At 38.5% G+C, this 24,778-nt stretch overlaps 1 protein-coding gene across 2 annotated transcripts in view; it reads right to left on the reverse strand.

Annotated features, from left to right (window-relative positions):
• Positions 1 to 24,778, reverse strand: part of bach2b (BACH transcriptional regulator 2b) — a 281,310-nt gene that overhangs the window by 13,406 nt on the left and 243,126 nt on the right. For both annotated transcript variants that reach the window (XM_087981461.1, XM_043685186.2), the window contains exons 3-4: positions 16,772 to 18,301; positions 1,483 to 1,689 (exon numbers count right to left, since the gene is read on the reverse strand). In XM_087981461.1, the coding sequence (XP_087837587.1) occupies positions 1,483 to 1,689; positions 16,772 to 18,301 (1,737 nt within the window). The remainder of the gene's footprint in view (positions 1 to 1,482; positions 1,690 to 16,771; positions 18,302 to 24,778) is intronic.

Consider the following 24,778-nt stretch of genomic DNA (forward strand, 5'->3'; position numbering starts at 1 on the left):
TGAGATGAAGAAATCAAAACTGTACACAAAACTCCCAGTTTAGTCTAACCAAGCTCCTACACAACTGAAGATCTCATGGCTCCTGTACACAAATCCTCCAATGATACAGGCTAACATTCCATTAACCTTCCTAAAGCGTGTTGTACCTGCACTTTAGCTTTCAGTGACTTATTGAGTAGAACTTTCAAGTCCCTTTGCACATCTCTATTTTCCAAACTCTCACCATTTAATATTCTGCACATCTGTTCTTCCTACCAAAGCAGATAATTTCACATTTTTCCACACTATATTCCATCTGCAATACTCTTGCCCAATTATTAACCCTGTCCAAGTCCTCCTGAAGCTGATTTACATCTTCCTCACAACACATAATAATGCTTAGCTTTGCGCCATTTGCAAATTTGGAAATATTACTTTTGGCCCCAACATCCAAATCACTGATACATATTGTGAATAGCTGGGGCCCAAGTACTGATCCTTGTGGTATCCCACCAATCACAAGTCTGCCAACAGGAGAATTGCCTATTTATTTCTACTTTATTTTCTGTCTGCCAACCAATCACTAATCCATGTTGGTACTTTACCTCTTATCCCTTTACTTTTGCTAAACAGCCTCCTGTGACAGACTTTAACAAAAGCCTTCTGAAAAGTTAAGCATACTACATCCATTGGCTCTCCTTTATCAAGTTTGTATATTGAAAGCAACTCTCTTTGGGGAGAGGCCAGATTATCAAAGTTGAAAGAAATTAGCAGTTAATAATTGATTTTCTATGTTGTTCATGTCTCTTTTTAAAGATTTACAATTATCTATCGAACGTTATGTCTCACTTGTCCAGATTGCGTTAAGTTCATACATAGGACGGTCTCAAGTATAAAACCTTGAGTTATGTCAGACAGGCATCAGGTGAAAGGTGTTGTTATTAAATATATTGTATTGTTAATAAATCTGTTCATAAGTAGTTTCTAATCTAAGCCATGACATCACACAAGGTTTATTTGACCACTTCCCACAGCTAAAGAAATCCTCTTTGGGAACTGATAGGAGTTAGCTCAATTTAGTTGATCAGAAGCAAGGAAGTTTATCGATATTGAATCCACACAGCATATATAAAAGCCAAGGAATGTAACTGTGCAAGTAACAACCTACTTTTATCAACCGCTTTATAAGAACACGACTGTTATACGAATTGAAATTTAAGAACTCAACATAAATATTTGTCTTTCTTAAAGCCACAATTATATCACATTGTTATAAATATGACCTTAGGTTAATTAGAGCTCAGTTATTTTTGAGAACATCTTTAGGTTTACACTGAAAGCTTTTCGATTATGTGGACGTAAATCCCTGGCACCTTCCAAAGCTCAGAAAGCATCAGTCAGGACTAAGCTTCATTTTTAGGAAAGTTTCGCAACCAGGTGCAAAGGACAGGCAGCAAGCACTCACAAATGTCTGAGTTGACCAATTATTTGAAATCTACTTACCAACTTTTGAATTTCACATTCCAGGTTCTGAATGCAGTCCAGTTTTCTCTTCCTGCATCGTTGGGCTGCTATCCGATTCTTGCTCCGCCGGCGAACATCATGAATGAACTCCAGTTGCTCAGAGGTTAACTTGTGCATCTTCACCATCATTTGGAAATCATTCCTTGGAAGATCTGTGATTTGATCAATTGGAAAGGGAAGTTTGACCTAAAAGACAAGATAATTGGATAGTTAATACATTGGAACATGTGAAATTTGCATATATCATTAACAGGGTCCAAATTCAAAAATGTATTGCATTGAAAACAATACAACAAGACACAAAGAACAATTCATGTCCCGTAAATGTTGGTTCCAGAGAGAGCCTGAACACCTTGTGATATAATATACAATACTGGTCTGGTCACAATAATTGCAAGATTCATGAATTAGCAAAGTCTTTAATATGCTGGATACTTAAACTTAACAGAATTTTAAAGATCTTTAGTATTATTTACAGTATCTTTGTACAAAGTCCAACAGCTTTGCAACATAGTTTTCAGACTGCAGGTGGCACTCACAGAATGAGTCATCAAAATTCTGCACAACAATAATAATAGGTAGTTATATCACTTTCATCCTTTAGGTTCAGCTGCATTAGCAATACATGACAACACATTTTCATTGACGCTGTGATAGCAACAATTGTAAAAAGAATGAGGCTCTCAGAATGAAAATGTTATTTGGGTAATCTCTGTAATAAAGCTACATTTTAATGAATTTGTGTAACTACAATGTAAACACACGTTCAATATAAATGGCTAGTTTACATCATTGCTACGGCTTAAACATCAATCCAAGCAATTTACAGACAGAAATAAGCATTGAGTTACAAATCACCAAAATTCCTGCATGTTTTACAACACTCTGCTACTAGTTTGGCAAATATGGAAGCTTGCTGTCTTCCTCTTCATAGTGTCAAGGAATCCGACAAGATGTGGAATTAGGAAATAAACTTATTGCAGGCTGCAAATTACTGGTATATGGACCCTTCCAATGATGTGATTCGCAGTCAGGTTATGTCACATAAGCTTGGAAACTCAGAAAGAGATATGGTTGCATTTCACTTGTATACGTAGTAATTTATTCTTCGAGCTATTTTTAATTTTTCTCATTTTTCCTTTCTGTCACTTTATATTTCTGTTAATCCAATCATTATGCTCTACTGCAGTAAGTTATCAGCTATAATAATGGCAGCATGACACTTAACTTAAAGAATCTGTTTCAACAAATAGAGTTTAATAGCATGGAATGGGGCCATTTGGCTCATCATGTCCACACTAATTGTCAAGCATCTATCTAATTTAATCCCATTTTTCAGCGCTTGGTCTGTAGCCTTGCGTGCTATGGTGTTTTAAGTGTCATTTATATACTTCACAAATGTTTGATTGTACCCATGTCCACCACCTCTCGGGTAGTAAGTTTCAGACTCTCATCATTTTTTGAATGATAAAAATCTCCACTTAACTTTCCTCTTATCCTTCTATCTCTTCCTGAAATCAATGCACCCTGGTTATTGACTCCTCTACATATAAAAAATGTCTTTCTATCCATCCTTTCCATGCCCACATTATGTTATACACCTCCATCAGGTCTCTGCTTAACATTCACTTCTCTAATGAAAACAATCCAGCCTGTTCACTTTCTTCTTATAGCATAGATCCTGCAGCCCAGGCAACATCCTCGTAAGTCATCTCCGCATCCTCTTTAATGCAAACATATTCTTCCTATAATATGGTGATCAGAACTGTATGCAGTACTCTAGATGTGGTCTAACCCGTGTTTTATACAGTTCCGGCATAACCTTCTTACTCTTGTATTCTGCCCCAGCTAAGACAAGTTGCTATATGTACACTTGTAGGCTAACTAAATAGCTCTCTTTCATAAGCAAGTGAATCTCGTGTCTTTTATGAATAAGGTTTTTCTGAATAAAAATAAATCCTTGTTGCAACGGACATATTTTAAACCATATAGAATGAAATTATTTCGCTCTTTATAGAGCAAATTTGACATTTCAAAATATATTAAGGTGTAACATGTCCAAACACTAAAGGCATTGTTCTTCATATATTGTGACCATTTACTTTTCCTTCAACACTGCTTACTGTTAAATATTATAATATGTATTGTCCAAGACCTTTAATTCTATTTATAATGACCTATTTTCCATTGCTTAGACTATTTCAATCCAGATAGCTTCTTGCCATCAATTTATCCCAACTTTATTTTCTTCAAAGGTAAAAGATACAGAACCATATTTGTTCTATATTGCATACAGAGAGTCCTGTCAAGCATTTCAAAAGTATTAATGGAGTTCCCTCCCTAACAGCATTTTCAGTCCCCATATAATATATGGTGCGATTCAAGAAGGTAGCTCATTACCACCTCCTCAACAGCGACTAGGGACCGGCAATAAATGCTGGCCACCCAGTGACGCCCACATCCCATGAGGGAATAAAACAAGTAGAAGATTTTGAGATCATTTTCCCAAGACAAAGTTACTGTGCATCTCTCCTCCAAGTTTCCATTTGTCTTTATCAAAATGTAACATCATGACAATTTCACCCTTCACCCACCATCTGTACCTTCCAATGGTCAGATGATATTTAGAACCCATATTGGTTTGTTTCCTTTGTGCATCATTTTACTTCACTAGACATCACATTCATGACTATCTTTGCCCAAACATTAATATATTAAATGGGTTAATGTTGTAATAAATAGCACAGACAGGAGTTGATGAAATATTGTTGAAGGTTTTGCTGAAATTAGAACAGGAAGGACATTAATGCTGAAGCTTGTCGGTGAAAGTGCAAACCTAGTGGTTATTTATACTTGAGATACAATTTTCAGTATATTTAGCAAATGCATCATGAGTCTCATGGTGGGTTGAATTCAATGGTGCAGGAACATATCAGCTAGATTAATGCTCTTGTACTGGCTCATTCATTATAGACTTATTAAAAAATAGGACAGTCAAAAATACTTTGCAGTAAGGAGCACATCTTCATTACATGGTCAGTATATGATACCTTCTGACATATAAAACAGTTAAGTCACAATATTGACATGCAAATCGACTCCTCACTGGGATAAGAAATTTCTGGTTAATACATATGCAATATTTGGCACTTATGTATTTTGAAAGTGAGGCATGCAAGTTCCTGATTTTTGCTGGTCGCTGAAATATGAACATACAACTTTCTTAACATGATTACTTTAGCAGATCAGAAAATAGGTACAGGTGTAGTCATTCAGACTGTCAAGACTGCTCCAGCATTCAACTAGATCATACCTGTTCATCAACATCAACACCATTTACCTGAACTATCTTCCTTTCCCTTCATATTATTTGTTTCCAGAAAACTAACAAATTTTACCTTAAACATGCTCAATGATAGAGCTTCTACAGCTGTCTGTGGAAGGCAATTGCAAAGATTCACCATAAGATATAGAAGCACAGAAAAAGCCATTCAGCCCATCAAATCTGTTCCACTATTCAATCATGGCTGACAAGTTTCTCAACCTCATTCTCCCACCTTCTCCCTGTAGCCCTTGATATTCAAGAACTTATCTATCTCAGTGTTAAATATACTCAATGGTCTGTGGCAGTGAATATCATAGCTTCACCACTCTCTGGCTGAAGAAGTTTCTCCTTATCTCCATTCTAAAACATCTTCCTTTTACACTCAGGCTATGTACCCTGGTCCTAGTCTCTCCTACCAATCTTCCCAATATCTACTCTGTCCAGTTCATTCAAAATAATTTTGTATGTTTCACCCCTCATTGTTCAAAATGCTAGGTAATACAGACCTAGTCTTCTCAATCCCTCCTCATAAATCATTCAAGCCATTTCTGGGATGAACTTCATGAAAATCCATTGCAGTTCATCTATGGCAAGTATACTGTTCTTTACCTAAGGAGATCAAGAGTGTAGATAACAGTCCAGATGAGATCTCACCAAGGCTCTATACAACTCACAACTGTACCAAGTCAACTTTACTTTTGTATTCAAATTTCCTTCTAATGAAGGCATTTGCTTCCTTATTGTTCAGTACAACTCCATGTTAAATTTTAGTAACTCATAAACAAGTACACCAGGGTCCTTTGGGTTCCTGCACTTCTTCAACTTCAACTATTTAAGAAATATTCTGCCTCTAACTTTTTTTCTATCTAAGTGAAAAATTTCACACGTATTCATATATATTGCAAGTCCTATTGAAGCCTCTCTGCACCCTCCTCACAACTTACATTCATTTTTATGTCATTAGCAAATTTAGAAATAATACAATTAATCTACATATGAAAATAATTTATTTACATTGTGAACAGCTGTTGACATAGAACTGGCCCCTGTAGTACTCTATTCTTAAATGTCGGAGAATGAGCCATTTATTTCTACACTCTGCTTGCTGTCTGTTAACCGATACTTGATCAATGAGTATATTTTCCCAATCCTATAAGTTATAATTTTAGTTATTAATCTCCTGTATGAGAAATTATCAAAAGTCTTCTGAAAATCCAAATACACCACGTTTATCAATGCAAACTCCCCAAAGTCCTTAAAATACTCCAATAAGTCTGTCAATCATGATTAATCGTACATAAATCAATTTTGACTCAACCCCATTTTTTTCTAATTATCCAGTTATGGCATCATTTATAATTCACTCCAACATTTTACCTGCTACTGATGTTAAACTAACAGGCTTGTGGTCATCCATTCTGTCTCTTCTCCCCCTCTTAAATAATGGTGTTATATTTGCAATTTTCCAGTCCGCAGGAATCTTTTCAGAATCTATAAAATTTTGAAAGATAATCACCAATGCATTCACTATCAGTCCAGCTATACCTTCAACAATCTGGACAACTGGACTTATCAACCTTCAACCCTATTAGCTTTCCAAGTATTAGATCTTATCTAATAGCAATCTCTCTTAGTTCCTCTGTCTCACAAGTTTTTGATTTCTGGGAGATTTTCTAAATCTTCTTCTATGATGACAGATGTTTAATTTTTCTGACATTTCCCTGTTCTCCATGATAAATTTCTGTCTCAACATTTGTCTGAACTAATCCTTGCCTTTTTGACATACCCAAAGGAGATTGCTTAGTCGTCATTTATGTTTCTTGCTAGTTTGCATTCATATTCTTGTTTCCCTTTCTTAATCAGTATCGTAGTTCTTCTTTTCTGGGTTCTAAATTGGTCCCAATCCTCAGGCATTCCCACTTTTTCTGGCATCCTTAGAGGCCACTTCCTTTGACCTTATACAATTGTCAACTTATTTGGTTAGAATAGAATAGAATAGAATAGAAGAGCCTTTATTGCCACATGCACTGAGTGAGTGCAATGAAAAGTTTGTAATATTGCCTATTGGCACCATCTTAGATACAAGGTACCTTTGTACAGGTACTTTAAGTGTCGTCAAAGAATTGAAATAGTAAAAAAAACCCATGGGAATACAGAGTTTAAAAAATCCAGAATGATAATTTAAAGTGACTATGAAGTACTCAAGTTCTAGTCCTTTTCCAAAGTGAGTCTGTGTCTGCCAGGCTTCAGAACATGTGGTCATGCTGCCTTCATGCGCTGGCCTCTGTACTGGACTTGCTCTATTGCCTCTCCACAATTCGGTCCATGTGAACTGCTGCCACTATCCATTTCTCTTTGTGTTATGCATTAGAGGACCCTTTGGCCTATGTAGACAATATAGTATTTCTTTAAATATTAGCTATTGTCTGTTTATCCTCAAATCTTTTAGTGTATTTTCCCATGACCAACATACCACTTATACCTTCATAATACCTTGTCTTAAGATTTAGGACAAAAGTTTCAGAATGAGCTAATTGCATTCAAACTTAATACAAAGTTCTATATTAAGGCTACAATCTCCCAGAGGCTCCTTTGTAGTAAGGTTATTGATTCGCTATTTCTGATTACATATAACTATATCCAAAATTACTTGTTTGCTCCTGGATGTACTTTTCCAGAAACCAATTTGGAATTGATCATCTAAAACATTAGTGCTGATTTGGATCACCCCGTCAATGTAGAAATTGAATTCACCCATTATCACTGTATCACCCACATGATATGCATCTCTAACTTCCTGACTTACACTTTGCCCAAGAATTCACTACAGTTTTATGGCATATAAACAACACCCATCAATGTTTGCAGCCTCTTGCTGTTCCTTAACTCCACACAAACTGATTCTACATCTTGAGCCTTTGATCTAAGATCCTCTCTTACTAAATTATTAATCTCATCCCTTAAGATTCTTTTCACACCTCCTTTTCCTTTTTGTCTATCCTTCCAAAATGCTATTATCTTTGAATATTCAGTTCCCAGTCTTGGTCACCCTGTAGCCATTCTCTGTAATGTTAATTAAATCTTACCCATTTACATCAATTTGTGCATTCAAATCACAAATCTTTTGTAAATAGTAAGGCAATGGCATAGTAGTAATGTCACTGGACTGGGAATCAATTCATAACCCCAGGCTGGGGATATGGGTTTCAATCATACCATGGCAGATGATGAAATTAGAATTTAGTTAGGGTCTAGCATTAAAAGCTGGTAACCATGTAAATACTATCAATTGTTCTAAAAATTCACATTGCTCTTTATGGAAGGAAATCTGCCATCATTACCTGGTTTTTCTACATGTGATTCTAGATCACAGCAATGAGTTGACTTTTAACTAGCTTCTGAAATGGCCTCCCCTCGCAAGTCACTCAGTTCAAGGCAAGTTCAGGATAGGCAATAAGTGTTGGCTTAGCCAGCAATGTCCACATCCCATTAGGTGTTGTTTGCATTCCATTAGAGTGCCTTTAATTTGCTTTATTAACATTGTTCTCTGTTCCCATCCTATTTGATGTTTGTTGATGCTTTATCCACCTTCTATTTTTGCTTTCGACTTTGTTTTGCCAGTTTTGGACCCTTGACTATCAGGCACTAATGAATATCCCTCTGAAAATGCTGAAAGAAAGTGAGCACTGCAGATGTTGGAGATCAGAGTTGAAGAGTGTGGTGCTGGAAACTTGATCAGGCAGCATCCAAGGAGCAGGAGAATCGACATTTCATAGAGTCATAGAGATGTACAACACAGAAACAGACCCTTCGATCCAACCAATCCATGCCAACCATATTTCTCAACCATATTCCCAATCTAGTCCCACCTGCCAGCACCCAGCCCATATCCCTTCAAACCCTTCCTATTCATATACCCATCCAAATGCTTTTTAAATGTTGCAATTGTACTAGCCTCCACCACTTCCTCTGGCAGCTCATTCCATACACGTACCACCCTTTGCGTGAGAAAGCTGCCCCTTAGGTCTCTTTTATATCTTTCCCCTCTCACCCTAAACCTATGCCCTCTCGTTCTGGACTCCCCCTCCCCAAGGAAAAGACTTTGTTTATTTATCCTATCCATGCCCCTCATAATTTTCTATAAACTTCTATAAGGTCACCCCTTAGCCTCTGACACTCCACGGAAAACAGCCCCAGCCTGTTCAGCCACTTCCTATAGCTCAAATCCTCCAACCCTGGCAACATCCTTGTAAATCTTTTCTGAACCCTTTCAAGTTTCACAACGTCTTTCCGATAGAAAGGAGACCAGATTGCATGCAATATTCCAACAGTGGTCTAACCAATGTCCTGTACGGCTGTAATAAGATCTCCCAACCCCTGTATTAAATACTCTGACCAATAAAGGAAAGCATACCAAACGCCTTCTTCATTATCTTATCTACCTGCGACTCCACTTTCAAGGAGCTATGAAGCTGCACTCCAAGGTCTCTTTGTTCAGCAACACCCCCTAGGACCTTACCATTAAGTGTATAAGTCCTGCTAAGATTTGCTTTCCCAAAACGCAGCACCTCGCATTTATCTGAATTAAACTCCATCTCCCACTTCTCAGCCCACTGGCCCATCTGATCAAGATCCTGTTGTAATCTGAGCTAACCTTCTTTGCTATCCACTACACCTCCAATTTTGGTGTCATCTGCAAACTTACTAACTATACCTCTTATGCTCACATCCAAATCATTTATATAAATGATGACAAGTAGAGGATCCAGAACCGATCCTTGTGGCACTCCACTGGTCACAGGCCTCCAGTCTGAAAAACAACCCTCTACCACCACCCTCTTCTTCTACTTGGAGCCTGTTCTGTATCCAAATGGCTAGTTCTCCATGTATTCCATGAGATCTAACCTCGTTAACCAGTCTCCCATGGGGAACCTTGTCGAATGCATTACTGAAGTCCATATAGATCACATCTACTGCTCTGCCCTCATCAATCCTCTTTGTTACTTCTTCAAAAAACTGAATCAACTTTGTGAGAAATGAGTTCCCACGCACAAAGCCATGTTGACTATCCCAGCATAAGCACTTCATCAGGAATATGACCACTCTTTGACCTCGTTAAGATGCTGCCCGTTCACCTTGTATAATTCTCACCTTCCCCAGAACTGATCCCAATGCCTCAGAAATGGGATGCCCTCCTTTCTACACCAGTTGCCTATTTCAATAAACTAATCATTTCTCAGCAATCAATTTTTTTGTCAGCGCATATCTTAAGTCAATAAAATACTGGAAATATTCAGCAGGTCAGGACATATCTATGAAGAGAAACAGAGCTTACTGTCAGAATCAAGTGCCTTTATCATAGCATTGTTAATGGCGCAGGTCACTGAATCAGCCATGATATTAGCAGGTGAGAGTCCCACGGTATTTCCAGATCAAGTCTATGGTAGGCCATCCTGAGAATGATCTTCCCGTCATTAAAGGGCATCACCCACAGCCACAAGTATTAACCCAACAAAGGATGGGCGGCAGGAGGGTGGGGTCATCATGTGGGGAGCATGAGAAGCCAACATACGCAGGATAACGTGTGGGCACCAGGGTGGTTGACCCTTGTTCAGAGATACTCAGTTCTTGATCGAGGGACCTAGCATTGAGGAGCGGAGTGATTCATTCAACTGAGAACCACCCCGCTGTCCTTGTTGTCAATCAAACATAGGCAAAAACATCCAGGATGAGATTATGAGCAGTAGGGATAATCAAATTTCCAACATCAAGTGCTAACTTTTCAGTAACAGTGATCATAATTATCTAATTAGAGAGAAGTGCTAAAATCCAAACTAAAACGTCAAATTCTTCCTTTGTTTTTGCAAGTTGATTTCTCCATTTTGGTACTAGCCCCTAGATATGAGTGAGGAAGAACTTTGCAAGATTGACAGAACTATTTTTGTCAGTGTTGTTTCTGGACACCAGTCCAACCAGGTTCATTCCTTCATTGTGAGTTTCTAGTAGTTAGACACAATTGAGTGGCTTACTAGATCATCTCAATGGACATTTAAGAGTCAACCACATTGCAGTGGCACATGTAGGCCAGACCAAATACTGATGGCAGTTTTCCTTCTGTAAAGAACATTAGTGAATCAGATGGATTGTAATGACAATCAACAATAATTTCATGGTCATCATTAAGTCATGATGGGCGATTTTTATTTCCAAAATTTGTTAAAATTCTAGTTCCACCATCTACCATGGTGGATTTAAACCAGGGTTCCTACAACAGAATGTGACAGGTCTGTAAATGTTAATTTATCGCTGCATTAAGCCCAGTCAGATGTACACAGCCCTTGGGTTGAGAAGATGCAGTCAAGTATAAGGTCTTGCTGCAGTCCAATGTGTCACCTCTTGTCTCCTGACCAGTTAGGTATAATTACAAAGACAACACAACTTGTACCTTTCGCTATCATGAAATAAACTACACCTTGTACAAAACAAACGTCTCTTTGTTAAGACTCAGTAGTGATTTATCCTTACTGCTAGTTAGATAGACCCCTAGACTTAGCATAGAAAAGAAGATTATGTTCTTGAGATTATGTTCTATTCAAGTGGCAACAGTAGGTGATTCCCCGTGTGGGGCAATCTAGAATGAGAGTTCATAGCTTTAGGCGAAGGCTGCCAGATTTAAAACAGAGGTGAGGAGAAGTTACTTCTCTCAAAGGGTTGTGAATCTGTGGAATTCACTATCCAGAGTGTAGTGGTTGTTGAGACACTGAATAAATGTAAGAGGAGATAGATTTTTAATTGGAGTTGAAGCCGAAATGAAATCAATTTAAATGGAGCCCTGAGTTCTTATGCTATAGCAGTCATTAACATGACTGTCTGTCTGGTACTGCAGCTGAGCAGCCTAAGGCTTTGGATTAGAATTGCAGTTTGTGCCGGTCATGTGGCCTACTGAATATGGCAGTTGATTTTAATAGGTATCATGATGTTAGTAAAAAGATGCATGTTCAAGTTCTGCTCCAATTGTTTTGCCAGTCGTCGTGACCAAGTAATTACGTTGTGAGAAACAGGTGACCAGAAACGTTAACTGTGATTTCTCTGCACAGATGCTGCCAGAACTGCTGAGCTTTTCCAACAACTTCTGTATTTGTTTCTGATTAAAATGGCAGATTAGAAATCTATTGGGATCTCCTTGGTAGGTTTGAATACTTTCAGCTGCGTTTGTTTGTATTCCTGACTTTACAACTCTGGTGGCATAGAGCTAGTGTCCCTACCTTTGGGCAAGAAGATCTGGGTTCAAGCCTCACCTACTCTGGAAGTATGTCATAAACATGTTTGAACAGGTTGATTAAAATATATATATAGGATGAAGGCTTTCTGCTGTAAGTGTCTATTTACCTTTTTAGTTTTTTTACAATGCCCCACCAGGTCTGCCTGACATGTTAGACATTTACTTGAAAAGAGGAGAAAGGAGGATTAAGGTTCTTGTGGCACAGTAGCAGTGTCCTCTGGGCTAGAAGATCTGGTTGAAGTCTCACCTGTCCCACAGGTGTATCAGAACGTGTTTGAACAGGTTGATTAAAATAAAACATAGAAAGGAGGATTGGCAGCAGCGCTCTAAACCAACCACAAACTATCAATGCTTGGTACCACAGCATATGACACAAATATTCACAACGTGTCTGAGAATACTTAAGACCTGGATCTCACACACCCACAAACATAATACTATTAGTCTTTACATTCTTAGGACCTAGGCCAGAAATTGAGCAAGATTGTAGAATGCAGGCTGCGGCAATTAATGCTCCATTGGTGGTTTCAGATTTCAATCATAATATAATCCAACTTCAAATCTCCAACCAAACCGGCCAATTCTCAATACTGTTCATTCTTTGGCAAGTCATCTTTCAAGGTCACTAAACGTTTAAGTAGGGCAAATGAGTTATTATGTATGGTACTTTGTAGAAAGTCTTGTAAAATGGTGCAACAGTCAGGGAACTAAGTAATGAGAATGTAATGCTCTATATTATGAATTATCAGTCTGGAATTATTTTTAGTTAGCTGTGCCAGTGGACTGTACTTTGGGTGTGCCTCTGTACATGTGATTACATCTTGTCTCAAGTCTCAGAGATGGGATATCCAAATAAGCAGGGTGACCCGGGTCATTCCTGTCATTCCAACAAGAAAATCAAAGGGGATTCCTAAAAGCTGGAATTCAGTCTGACAGTTTGATAGAATCAATTTAGTATTATGAGGCAGAATGTTTTCTAAGCTGACCAAAACATGACAATTTCACACTAAGGAATGCGTGAAATAGGATGTAGGATTGAAGGTAAGGTTGAAGATTGTTTTAGTTACTTTCAGAGATAGAGAAGCACAAATTTGTGTTTTCTTATTCAGGTGCTTTAATGGGTTGGGTAAGTTTGGATTACATCAAAGTTTAACATCCAGACACCCAAGTTAATATTTTGGGCATGTGAGTCCAAATCGTGAAATTTGACCAGAAGGCAACATCTTAGAGCATGGGGACATCTATTTAAGGTATGGATGAGAAGGAATTTCTTCTCTCAGAGGGAGTCACTCTGGAATTCTTTATCACAGAGGGCTGTTGAGGTTGGGTATATTCAAGGTTATAGCTTTAGCTCAGTTGGTTGATGAATAGTTTGTTATACAGAGTGATGCCAACAGCGTGGGTTTAATTCCTGTATCAGCTGAGGTCACCATGAAAGTCATGCCTTCTCAACCTCTCCCCTTGCTTGAGATTTAGCGACCCTCAGGTGAAGCTCATAACGAATCATCTCTCTCTCTTTCTCTTAGGAACCAACAGCTCCACAGTATCTTACAATGATGGCAACTTTACCTTTGACTTTCAGGGGGATGTTTAATTGGTAAGGGAATCAAGGCTTGTGGGAAAACGCAGGTAAGTCGAGTTGAGGATTACCAGATCAGCTATGAGCTCAGTAAATGATGGAACATACCCAATGGGCTGAATGGCATACTTCTGCCCTATGTCTTATGCTCTAAGTAAATTATAGATGATTGGGAGGAACAAGCTTACTGGTCTGGCTGGCCTTTCCAACTGTATGATATATCAACATTTAGAAATCTTATACTATATCAGAGAGACTTGTACCGAGAAATTTACATTATGTTTTTGTTGGATATGTTAGCCGAGTATCATCATAAAACTTGGGAAATAGAGACCAAATGGAAAAAAAAGATCTGAACAAACAGTGAATTGTGATTACACTGGATAAAAACAGTACTCCTATAACTGTCTGCTTTAAGCATCTGCATTTTAGCAACGCTCATGGATTTCAGTAAATTTTATATAATCAGAAGCAACTTCTGTGCTGTTTTGGCTTGACCAATGATCAAATTCATAAACCACCAGGTTACAAAAAAGAATGTAAAGTACTTTTTTTCAAATTTCCTACACTGTAAATGCATTTGAACAAGTCTAGGTTCAAGCTGGTGTGAACAGCAGTGACTCAACCACAAAAGAATTCAGTTTTTTTACAATGACATATCGAATTATTTCACTTCCATCAGAAAAACTCTGCTTTGCACTATTAAAGCAGGGTTTGCAGTGCAGTTAGGGATATGACACTGCTCAGAATATTGTGGTCATTACTGTGATAAATTAATATCAAAACTGGTCATTTTACTCAGCAGTTATTAATTAAGAAATATTGTAATTTTGTAAAATAAAGGAAGCCAAAAGACCTGATCCCTCACAGACATTGCCCAATACATGAACAGTTTCCTTCCTCTTTCAAAGTGCATTGTCTTCAACCTTGCTAGTTGCTATTTTTGATACCTCATTCTCCTCTTTAGGCCTATTGACATTCATTGTGTTTATTTATAGGGCAACGGAAATAATGACTTTCTGGGTTAAAAATGCATGGAAGCATTTTTTTTAGAAATTCAGATTTTCATTCAGTCTGTGAGAGTTGGCCCAATACTAAATAAGGTTTAGGCATGTAAAACTGATCCCAAACCATTAATCAACTGCAGCATGCATTACACTCTGCCAGATGAGGGATGTTAATTTTCCTTTGTCATTTTTATGATCTGCATGTAAAAAAGAAAACTGTCCTTGGTTCTATTCATATTCATCTTTTCAAAAAATGTTCTCATTCAGAAAATGCTTGACATAAATGAAGCAGATCATTAAAAGAAAAAGAAAATCCCTTTACAGGGAGTTGTGCAGAAAATAATTGTGAGGATGGGCAAGCAATCTGTTCTCTGACATCTGCCAAAGTCACTCTTTTCCTCACCTCTAGGCTGTGCATGACAGACATGCAATTTGACTAGTCATCCTTTTTGCCTTTCTGTGGAGCACTGTTTCACATCAGCTTTGAAACCTATTCTGAACCACAAACCTGAAATTAGATGCTGTGCAATGAAGATTATGCAGTTGCTTGCCTGGCAGAAATTGGGTAGCAGCATTCCAAAAGTTACAGGGATGAATTTAACACTCTCATTCCTTTGCCACTTTGTCAGTTCTTGCTGCCTGAAGCAAGCAGAGAGGTAATTTAGATGATTAAATATGTTACTATGAAGGGGAAATGAACTGGTAACCCAATGAAGGGCTACCCCAGTCTCCACAAAAATAACCTGCACTCCTGTTACACTGGACATCCTTATTCACAGTTTCCAAAACTGCACTGACAGGGTCAGGTGCCTCAAAATTATTTAATTGGCTGTTAAATACCTTGGGATATTCTAAGACCACAAAAGATAGAATATTCATGCAAGGTATAACTTTAAAACTCTAGTCTTACTTGGTCTAGCCTATTGTAACTCCAGACCCACAACAAAGTGATTGACTCTTAACTGCCCTCTGGTCAATTAGGGAACAGCCAAGCCAAAAGTCAATTCTTCCATGTTCTGCCTCTTCCATTAAATTGTACCTGATGACATTACTGTAAAATCATTTTGTGAATGCGAGCTGTTGTTACAAATCCATCTATTTAATCCAACCCTTCCTTAAGCTAGGTCAAGTTCTGATAAGACCTCTATAGATCCTTTTGGGACATTCTATTTTAAAGCTATGAAAATAAATACAAGTTGGTGTTCATGTGCTTTTCATGTAAAAATGACGATGGAAAGAACAATGAGAAAGTGTGGTATGTGGTGAATATAAACTTTGCTGCTGTCATTGACTACAAACTACATCTAATTCAAATTGAGGATTTTAAAAAAAATATTTTAAGTGTGTAGAACTCCTGCTGTGCTATTTAATATCTGAAAGTATCAAACAACTGAAAAGATGCACACATTTTACATTTATTAACTAAGCAATCATATTGTAATTATGATCATTATTCACCTAATATAAAGTAAGAAATATTAATTTCTGATAATTATGATTTTTACCTTGCCTTGGGCTATGTTGAATTGATTTATCCTCTTTTCCTATAGTTCTCATCATCCCCATCCACCTGACCTAGCACCCTGTAGCCAGTAGCCATGAGAGTCACACAGTCATGACTGTCCTCTATAGAATAAAAAGGAGCTGTCAATGATGACACTGTACAAATGCACAGTGTGCTTAAAATGGCAGTAATCATTAATGATCTTGCAGCAATCTCCACAGGCCATGTTAACTGTTTTTCATTCTGTAAAGATTAATGTCTTCATTAAAGAAGTGGAAACAAGGATATGATATGTGTGTTTCTAAGTAACATTGCGAGGTAGCTTCTATCTTTATGACTTTCTCTCCTCCCTTCCTGGAAAGCATCACAAATTAGACTTGAAGCTGTACTGCTCAGCATGGCTCAGTTCAGGAATAAACAATTGTAGGCCTCATTATCCCTCCATGATTATAAACGTTGGCACACCATTACTTAGCATCATAGCACACTACTAAGTCTGCTAGAACTGACAGCTCCAGTCAGGATGAATTTATAATTATAAGTATTTTTATTAAATAAATTGCTACTGTACCTCACGTCCTCTCTCTCGAGTTGAGCATGATTCACTGTCCCCTTCTGAAAAGGATCCAGATTCATCGCTGGAGTTGGTGCCATATGACTGTTCACATTTTAATGGTGGTTTACACTGATTGAACATTGCATCTCCAATCATGCTTAACTCTTGCTGTTCTGCAGATAGGAAACGTGTTCCTTGTGAACAGGGTGAAGTGGACAATTCAAACTGGGGTAAACTGCAAGGAGAACCACCACTTCCATCTTCAGGAAATGAGTAAGAGGAACAGGAACTTGAGGTTCTGGTCCTAGTCTCAGATGGAGGAGATCGAGGGCACACTTTAATTGGCACTGGGCAGCTGGTTTTACAAGTAGGTTGAATTCTACATGAATTCAATGGCAATAAAGGCTCCATTGCAAGTCTAGTGGAAACACAAGTCTGTGAACATGGAAGTGACTGACTAGTACCACTCCACAAACCTTTTGGCACATGCTCAGTAAGTTCGTCCTCTAGTGAACTCCCACCAGTATATGAATGTGCAGCAGGAGTGTTCATCCTGTCCAAGGTACCAGAAGAAAATATAACACTCTTTCTGTCCGATTCCAGTTCCTGTTTGCAAATCACTTCGCAAGATGGTCCTGTCAGTTGGGATCCAACAGTAAAGCTATTGTTGTCTTTCTGAGGTGTGCAGGATAGTCCATACATTTCGCTATAAGGCCTGTATTCTGTTTTGAGGTCACCCTGAGTCATTCCCTCTTCAAGGGAACAAGATGTTCTGGCGTCTAAAGGTTGTTGCAATTGATTTTGTGTCTCAGTAGATTCAGCTTTTTTAATGAACCTTGAACAAGGAGGTGTTCTACTTTTGGGTCTATCAACACACATTGGACTCATCTGCTTAATGTCCATTTCCTTATCTGCAACTGCATGTTCTACTGCAACAGGTTCACTTTCAGACAAGCACTGAGCAGCATTTTCTGCTGCAATTTCTGGTGCATGTGGTTCAATTTTTACCTGTGCCTTGCTATATCCTTGAGATTGAGTACAGACTGGCCGGTCTTCTTTAAATGTGCTTGGAAAACCTGAGGTACTGGTATGTGGTGTGCTACTGATATGCTTGGTGCAAGCAAGCTGGTATTTCCTGTATTTTGGGCAGCGTCCCATATCATCATTTGATGTAACAGGGATTGATATTACAGCTGGCTCTTTCTCAGATAGCCTGGAAGATGCTTCAAACCCAAATGTCTCATTACTTATTCTGTCCCTGGAACAGGTAATCTTACGAGTGTCAGATTGCATGTGTTCTCCCTCACCGTCTGAATTCCCATCTTGTACGTTGGACTTTTGGAACGTTGCCATTTTGGTGTAAAGGAAAAAACCATCTTTTTCATTGAAGAGCTGGGCCTCAAGGAAGCGGAAGCAGGAGTCCTCCAGATTGTGCATATGTAGGACTTTAGCACAGTGCATGACCTCTTGGATGTTGTCTCTGCTGAGTAATAGCTTAGCAGTGTAGGCAAACTGCAACAATGGGCTAAATCCTCTGGCGGTGACCTGCAAAAATAGGGAAATTGCCAGCATTACCATCAGCATTGCTATTATCCAAAACACTTCAAGTGTAGTTAGGTTTTCTGACAGTTCTAATGGCCATTAACAAAAACTGAAAAATGCCAGTTAATCTTTTATTGGGTCAGCACTGAACATTCCATATGAATATTTACTTTGGAAAGCAGGAGCTCTGCATGTCAATGTACTGCAAATGAAAAGGCTTTGGTTTTTTATAATGTTTCATTTCAGCATAACAATTCACAAAATTCATAAACTTAATAACTACTTAAATACTTTCAGAAAATATTACTGAGAAACTGCTTTAGGGCCACAGTACTCAAGTTTGCAGTGTGCTTAATCTAGTAAACCTTAAACATAAATCTTGACACAGACCGGAAGGCTGGTAGCTCCAATCTCAAGTAGGTATTCAATATTTGCTTGATCTCCCTCGGAAGGTTGCTGTGGTACTTTGGTACGTGTATAGAATGAGCTGCCAGAGGAAGTGGTGGAGGCTAGTACAATTGCAAAATTTAAAAGGCATCTGGATGGGTATATGAATAGGAAGGGTTTGGAGGGACATGGCCCAGGTGCTGGCAGGTGGGACTAGATTGGGTTGGGATATCTGGTCGGCATGGACGAGTTGGACTGAAGGGTCTGTTTCCGTGCTGTAAATCTCTATGATTCTATGACTCTATAACATAGGGAATTAATGACTTTTCTTCAAAATCATCTATCCCAAAATGGATTTTCAGCCTCTTCGTCTTGAGCAGACAAGTGGGTTATGCAATTTATTTTTCTGATTTGATAAAATGTGTTGTATTCAATTACAATGCCAGGAAATTATGTCTAGTCTAAGAAGCATTTCCAATATGTGTTTCCTTTCCAAAATCCTTGAATATGTCATCCTCACCTCCAAGTCCATTTTGCCACAACTTCCAACTTCACTGTCACTAATTAATTCTTCCTATGGTCCCACATCACTGAAATGGGCTGAATCAGTCTCACAAATAGCATTTCCTTTGACTCTATTGCACTATCCCTATAACTCATCCCAACTGCTCTGCAGATCTTGAAAGATTAATTACATCATCATCTTCCAATATTTTTTGTAGATCATCCAATTCAGTGAATCTGACTTTGTTTTGTTTCAGTCTTACTGACTGACTTACCAATGATTTCTCATCCCACCCTTGGATTGTTATTGAAGGATGCCCCAAAGACCAATCATTTGCTTCTCTTCTGCCTCAGCCACATTACAAAAACTGAAAAATTCACAACATCAGCGATAGACATGGCGTCAACTCTCCATGTGCACTTTTGATATACCTTTGCTTGGCAAATGTTTACCAATTTTCATAAGTTGATCACTGTAACACAAAATATTATTTCCTGTGTTTGACACTTTGGTGGTGGTAAGCCGCCTTCTTGAACTGCTGTAGATAGATCCACAATGCTGTTAGGGAGAGAATTCCATTGGTACTTTTGGAATTCTTGGAATATAGACAGATAGGGTTCTGTATCTAATACTTCTGAGGAAGATAAAGTTGGAATAAATTGATGCAAGAAGCTTTCTGGATTGAACTAGTTTGAATAGACTGAAAAAGATCATAATAAATGAGAAGAACCAACTGAGGAACAGCAGCAGTCATTTCCATAAATTAACATAAAGTATACTTATTGACCACAGACAAGTGCAGTTGTCTACCCAAATCTGCTGGTATTTTATCAGTGACAGGGTAAATGTCGGACAACAACCCATCCTTAGGCCAGTTGAGCCCTGAATTGAGAAATGATGATTGTCCTTGACATTAAGGTGACGTCTGACTGAATGTGACATCAAGAAGCATGAGCAAAATTGGTATCAATGAAAACGAGAGGGGAAACTCTCCACTGGTTGGAAGACCGTGGTTTTTGGAGGCCAATCAATACTGAAGAAATTCCTTAGGGTAGTGTCCTAGGCTCAATCATCTTTAGCTGCTTCATCATGACCTTCCCTCAATCATAAGATCAGAAGTGGAGATGTTTGTTGATTTGATTTCCAAATTTGTGTGGCAAAGGGAGCAAATAAGACGATAACCAGTATTATGAGAAACTCTAAATTCAATCGCTATTGTATTTCTTCTGTATTATAACGTTTATGGCAGTGCTAAAATTCCAACTTAGGCCTTAATAATTATTACTTAATTCACAATTATTAATTAAAACATATTAGAGATGGCAGGCAAATGGCAACTACATGGACATAAAAGGTAAGCTATCTGAAGTGAACTGAGATATTAGGCCAGGAGAAATATCAGTACAGAAACAGTAGCAGACATTTAAATGGATATTTCAGAATATTCAGAATAAGTAAACTCCTCCTGTAAAGAAAATTTCCAAAGGGTGATCTTACCATCCCTGGTCAAATAAACAGGTTATGGAAAACATCAAACTTGAGAAAAGCAAGTAATTGAGCAGAGATAAATGGTAGGTCAGAATGTGGAGAACAGCAGAGAATGACTAAAAGGTTAATCAGGACAAATAAATTAGAGCAGGAGAGGTAGCCAGCTAGAAAGTTCAAGACAGATAGCAAGAGTTTTTATTAGTATCTAAAAAGGAAAAGAATGATGTCTACTTTTGGTAGCCATGTGGCTAGAGAAAAGTGTATGTTTTTAACAGGTTCTGCCAGGTTGCTGCATTGTGTTTCAGCTCAATCCAGCTGGATTATCATTGCAGGGGAAGGTATGTCTCATAGGCAATACAAACAAATGAATAACAAATATGCTGGGAACTGATAGGAGAGGCCTGGACATTGCAGTATTAGAAATGCAGGAGAGGATTCAGCCCATCACATCCATGCAAACTCTCTGCAAAAGCAGCTCAGCATCCCATTTCTTTGTCCATTCTCTTTAGACCTGCAGTTTTTTTCTTCAACTCTGATCTAATAAGCCTGTGCAGGACAATGAAAAGTCACAGAAACACTGATGCACCCCATATTTAATATCCATGCAATGCAAAACTGACCAGAAGGCCCAGAAACAAAGTGCGACACAGAAGTGACTCCCCTTGCCTCCACACTGAAGGCAGGCAGCAACATTCTGGATATTCCAGAGGCCCAGATCCAGAGGCTTACCTGTAGTATGACCAATGTTAGAGTGATGACATGAACTACAAGGTGTGTACCTTATGCAAGATGCACTGCCAACCTTTATTTAACATTTTACAAACCTGTGACCTCTACTTTCTAGAAGGGCAAGAACAATGGCCAGGGCAGGGAAGCACCACCACACGTAAGTTTCTCACCAAGCTAAACAGCATTTTGAGTTGGAACTACTTTGCTGTTACATCACTGTCATTGGAACTCCCTTCCTAACAGCACAGTAGATGTACCTGCATCAGATGAACTGCAGGAGTAGAGAAGGGGTGCTCTGCAGCACCTGTCCCAGTGCAATTAGAAATGGGAAACCAACATTGGTATAGCCTGAGACGGCTACATCTCATTAAGTCTCATTCTCTATTCTTACAAATGGAGGGTTTCACTCCTTGTGCTACCTGAACACATGAACCCACCTGAAGCCTGCAATTCACTGTCCCCCTTCCCCACTACTTGACTTACTGTAGTTCTAGTAGTGCTTATCACTCTAATGCTCCTGGAATTGGACAGCTGATAGCCATTTGATTTAGAATCACAGAATCCCTACAGTGCAGAAAGAGGTCATTTGGCCCATCAGGTCTGCACCAACCCTCTGAATTGCATCACACACAGAGCCAAACCTAGTCTCACTCCATCTCTGTAACTCTGCATTTAGCATGGCCAATCCACCTAATCTGCACTCCTTTGGACTGTGGGAGGAAACCAGAGCACCCAGAGGAAACCCATGCAGAAACGAGGAGAAAGTGCAAACTCCACACAGTCACTCAAAGCTGGAATCAAACCAGGGTCCCTGACGTTGTGAGGCAACTGTGCTACTGTGAGCTTCTGTGTTGCTGACTTGCTGACAGCCCTTGGAAGTGGGACTATACTTCTGACAGAGTTGTATTTGGCTGTGGCTTCCCAGGCCAGCAGGGATCGGCTCCCACTACCTTCCCTCCAACTTCCCAATGGTGGGCAAGGTCAGTACCTCCACTAAAATTCCAAACACCGATCAGACAGATTTTGCTTTAAATTGGCTCGCAAGTTGTAGAGAAATGAGGAAAAGAATTTTAAAACAAAATATTTGATAAAAACATTTGAAATAGTACGAACAATACAAATCTTAATACCAACAAAAACTGTTTGCTGAGCTAGTAGGGAAAAGATCCATGGTAAAATATGTAAATATCAATGGCCCACTTGTAAAGGGAGGACACAGTTAAAGGTTCAGCTAAGAAAAGTCCACACAAACTGACTACAAACCAAAGCAAATAAAAATAACATAATGATTGAGAGGTGACCTCACAAAGGTTTATAAAATAATGAGAAGTATAAATAACATAAACGCCAGTGGCTTTCTCTAGGATGGAGGATTTCAAGACTAGGGGGCATATTTTTAAGGTGAGAGAATAAAGATTTTTACACAGAGTGGTTCACGTGTGGAATGATCTTCCAGAGGAAGTGGTAGATGCGAGTAGTTACTACGTTTAGAAAAGATATTTAGAGAAGTACATGGGCCAAGCACAGGCAGGTGGGGCTGGTTTCATTTGGCATTATGGTTGGCATGGACTAGTTGGACGGAATGGTCTATTTTGTGCTGCATGACTTTAAAATTAAAGTTTACCAGTAAAATCTGGGAAAATCAAAGGAAGAGGGTATGAATTTTGAGTGACTTTTGCTTTAAAGCCAAGGATTGAGCTGGCTTCATTTCACAGAGACCTACTGCCAGCAGGGTCCCAACTGTCCACCAAATTCAGGTGATAGACCCTTTCAAATTGGAAATTGGAGTTTTGACATAAAAGTTTAAATCATGATTGTACATATGAATTAATCAGAGTCTGTGCAAAGTAAACTTTGGTCACTATCTAAGGGAATGGAAGAGAAGAGACTCAGTAAAAGGGTTTGAATTATATGCAGAATAACAAAAATAATCTCAGCTTCTGAATTTGTATACTTCACAATCACTTCCACCCTCACCCCACCCATCCTAATAAGTAACTTAGTTAACAATAGTTCCAGTTCAATTTCCTGTCTTCAGTGAAATTGGCTACTTTAGGATACGCCTCACTTGCTGAACTTAAACTAGTTCAGACCTTAAAATCAATGTCTAAAAACCACTTAATCAATGCTTTCAAAATGGAAAGCCAGCGGATGACAAAATCTAAATTCTGGGAAAAATCTTGACTCTGGAATAATGCAAAATGGGTGATAGCAAACTGGCAGATGCTTTACATTTCTCCCGATTTTCAATTCCACTTTGGAAATTAACACCATCATTCAAAGTTAAACTTTTCCCCATGGCTCTCGGCTGTGCCCGAAATTCTTAAAAACATTTGCAACATGACTTAACATAAACATGATCTGGGAGGATAGCTACAGAAACTTGGCAGACTATAACTGAGCTTGCAGATTAGAAAACCTATAATTTTGGCTGACCTATAACAAAGTCACATTTAAGCAATTAATACTAAGTTTACTGACTTCTTCAAATGGGCTTGGGAAAGGTTCTGGTTATAATGAGGGTAAAGATTATGCAAACAAGTGTAGGCATAGATGATCTAACAATTTATAGACATGCTTGTTACAGTCCTATTGGGACTATGGAACAGTTATCTGTGGAACACAGCTGGTAAAGTTTGAATAACATGAATTTTAATTGGTACAGGCTTGATAAACCATAATTTTTTATAATTATTACCTAGAATGTAAGGTAGAAACTTGTAGAAATGTTAGTTTTCAGTGTTTACAAGCTTTGCCTGAAGTGATTGCCATCCCTCAGAATACTAAATAAAGTTAGCAGGATCCAAAACTGACTTGACAATGAATATTCTTTCTCCGTCTCTTGGTCATTCTTCCAGAATAATTATCAATGGTCTAAAATTGAGAGACTACTATATTGAGCCATAGGGCTGTATTTTACCAGGAATCGGTAAAGTGTGAATACTGTTAAGTTTCAATAAAGGTTTCTCTGCATTTTTACGGCTATTCTCTAAAACTCACCTTATTAGCTATGTATGACATCTCTACGGTGCACCATTCACCCTATCGTCATACTCTTCAGGCAGAAGTTCATATCATTGTTGGAATCTCATGGGATTTCAGGCATCAGTGCCATTTTTAAAGACCAGCTGTGAACCTGGTCAAGCCTGGACATCCAGAAGTTTACCTTCACCATGCATGTAGTGGGAAGGGAGCCAAAACCAAATATTTCTCAGATTATTTGGGTTAGGTAACAAGGCTGACACCCTACAGGAAATACAACTGCACATTCGGAAATGTAATGCTAGCTAAAAACCAGGTGTCACAGGTTACCCAACCTTAGGCTTATCCCATCTTAGAACCCTATCCATTACCCTTCTCCAATGACAGTG

The sequence above is a fragment of the Chiloscyllium plagiosum genome, unplaced genomic scaffold (assembly GCF_037043375.1).
Source record: "Chiloscyllium plagiosum isolate Xiang-an unplaced genomic scaffold, Cpla_swu_hap1 HiC_scaffold_3, whole genome shotgun sequence".
NCBI lineage: Eukaryota > Metazoa > Chordata > Chondrichthyes > Orectolobiformes > Hemiscylliidae > Chiloscyllium > Chiloscyllium plagiosum.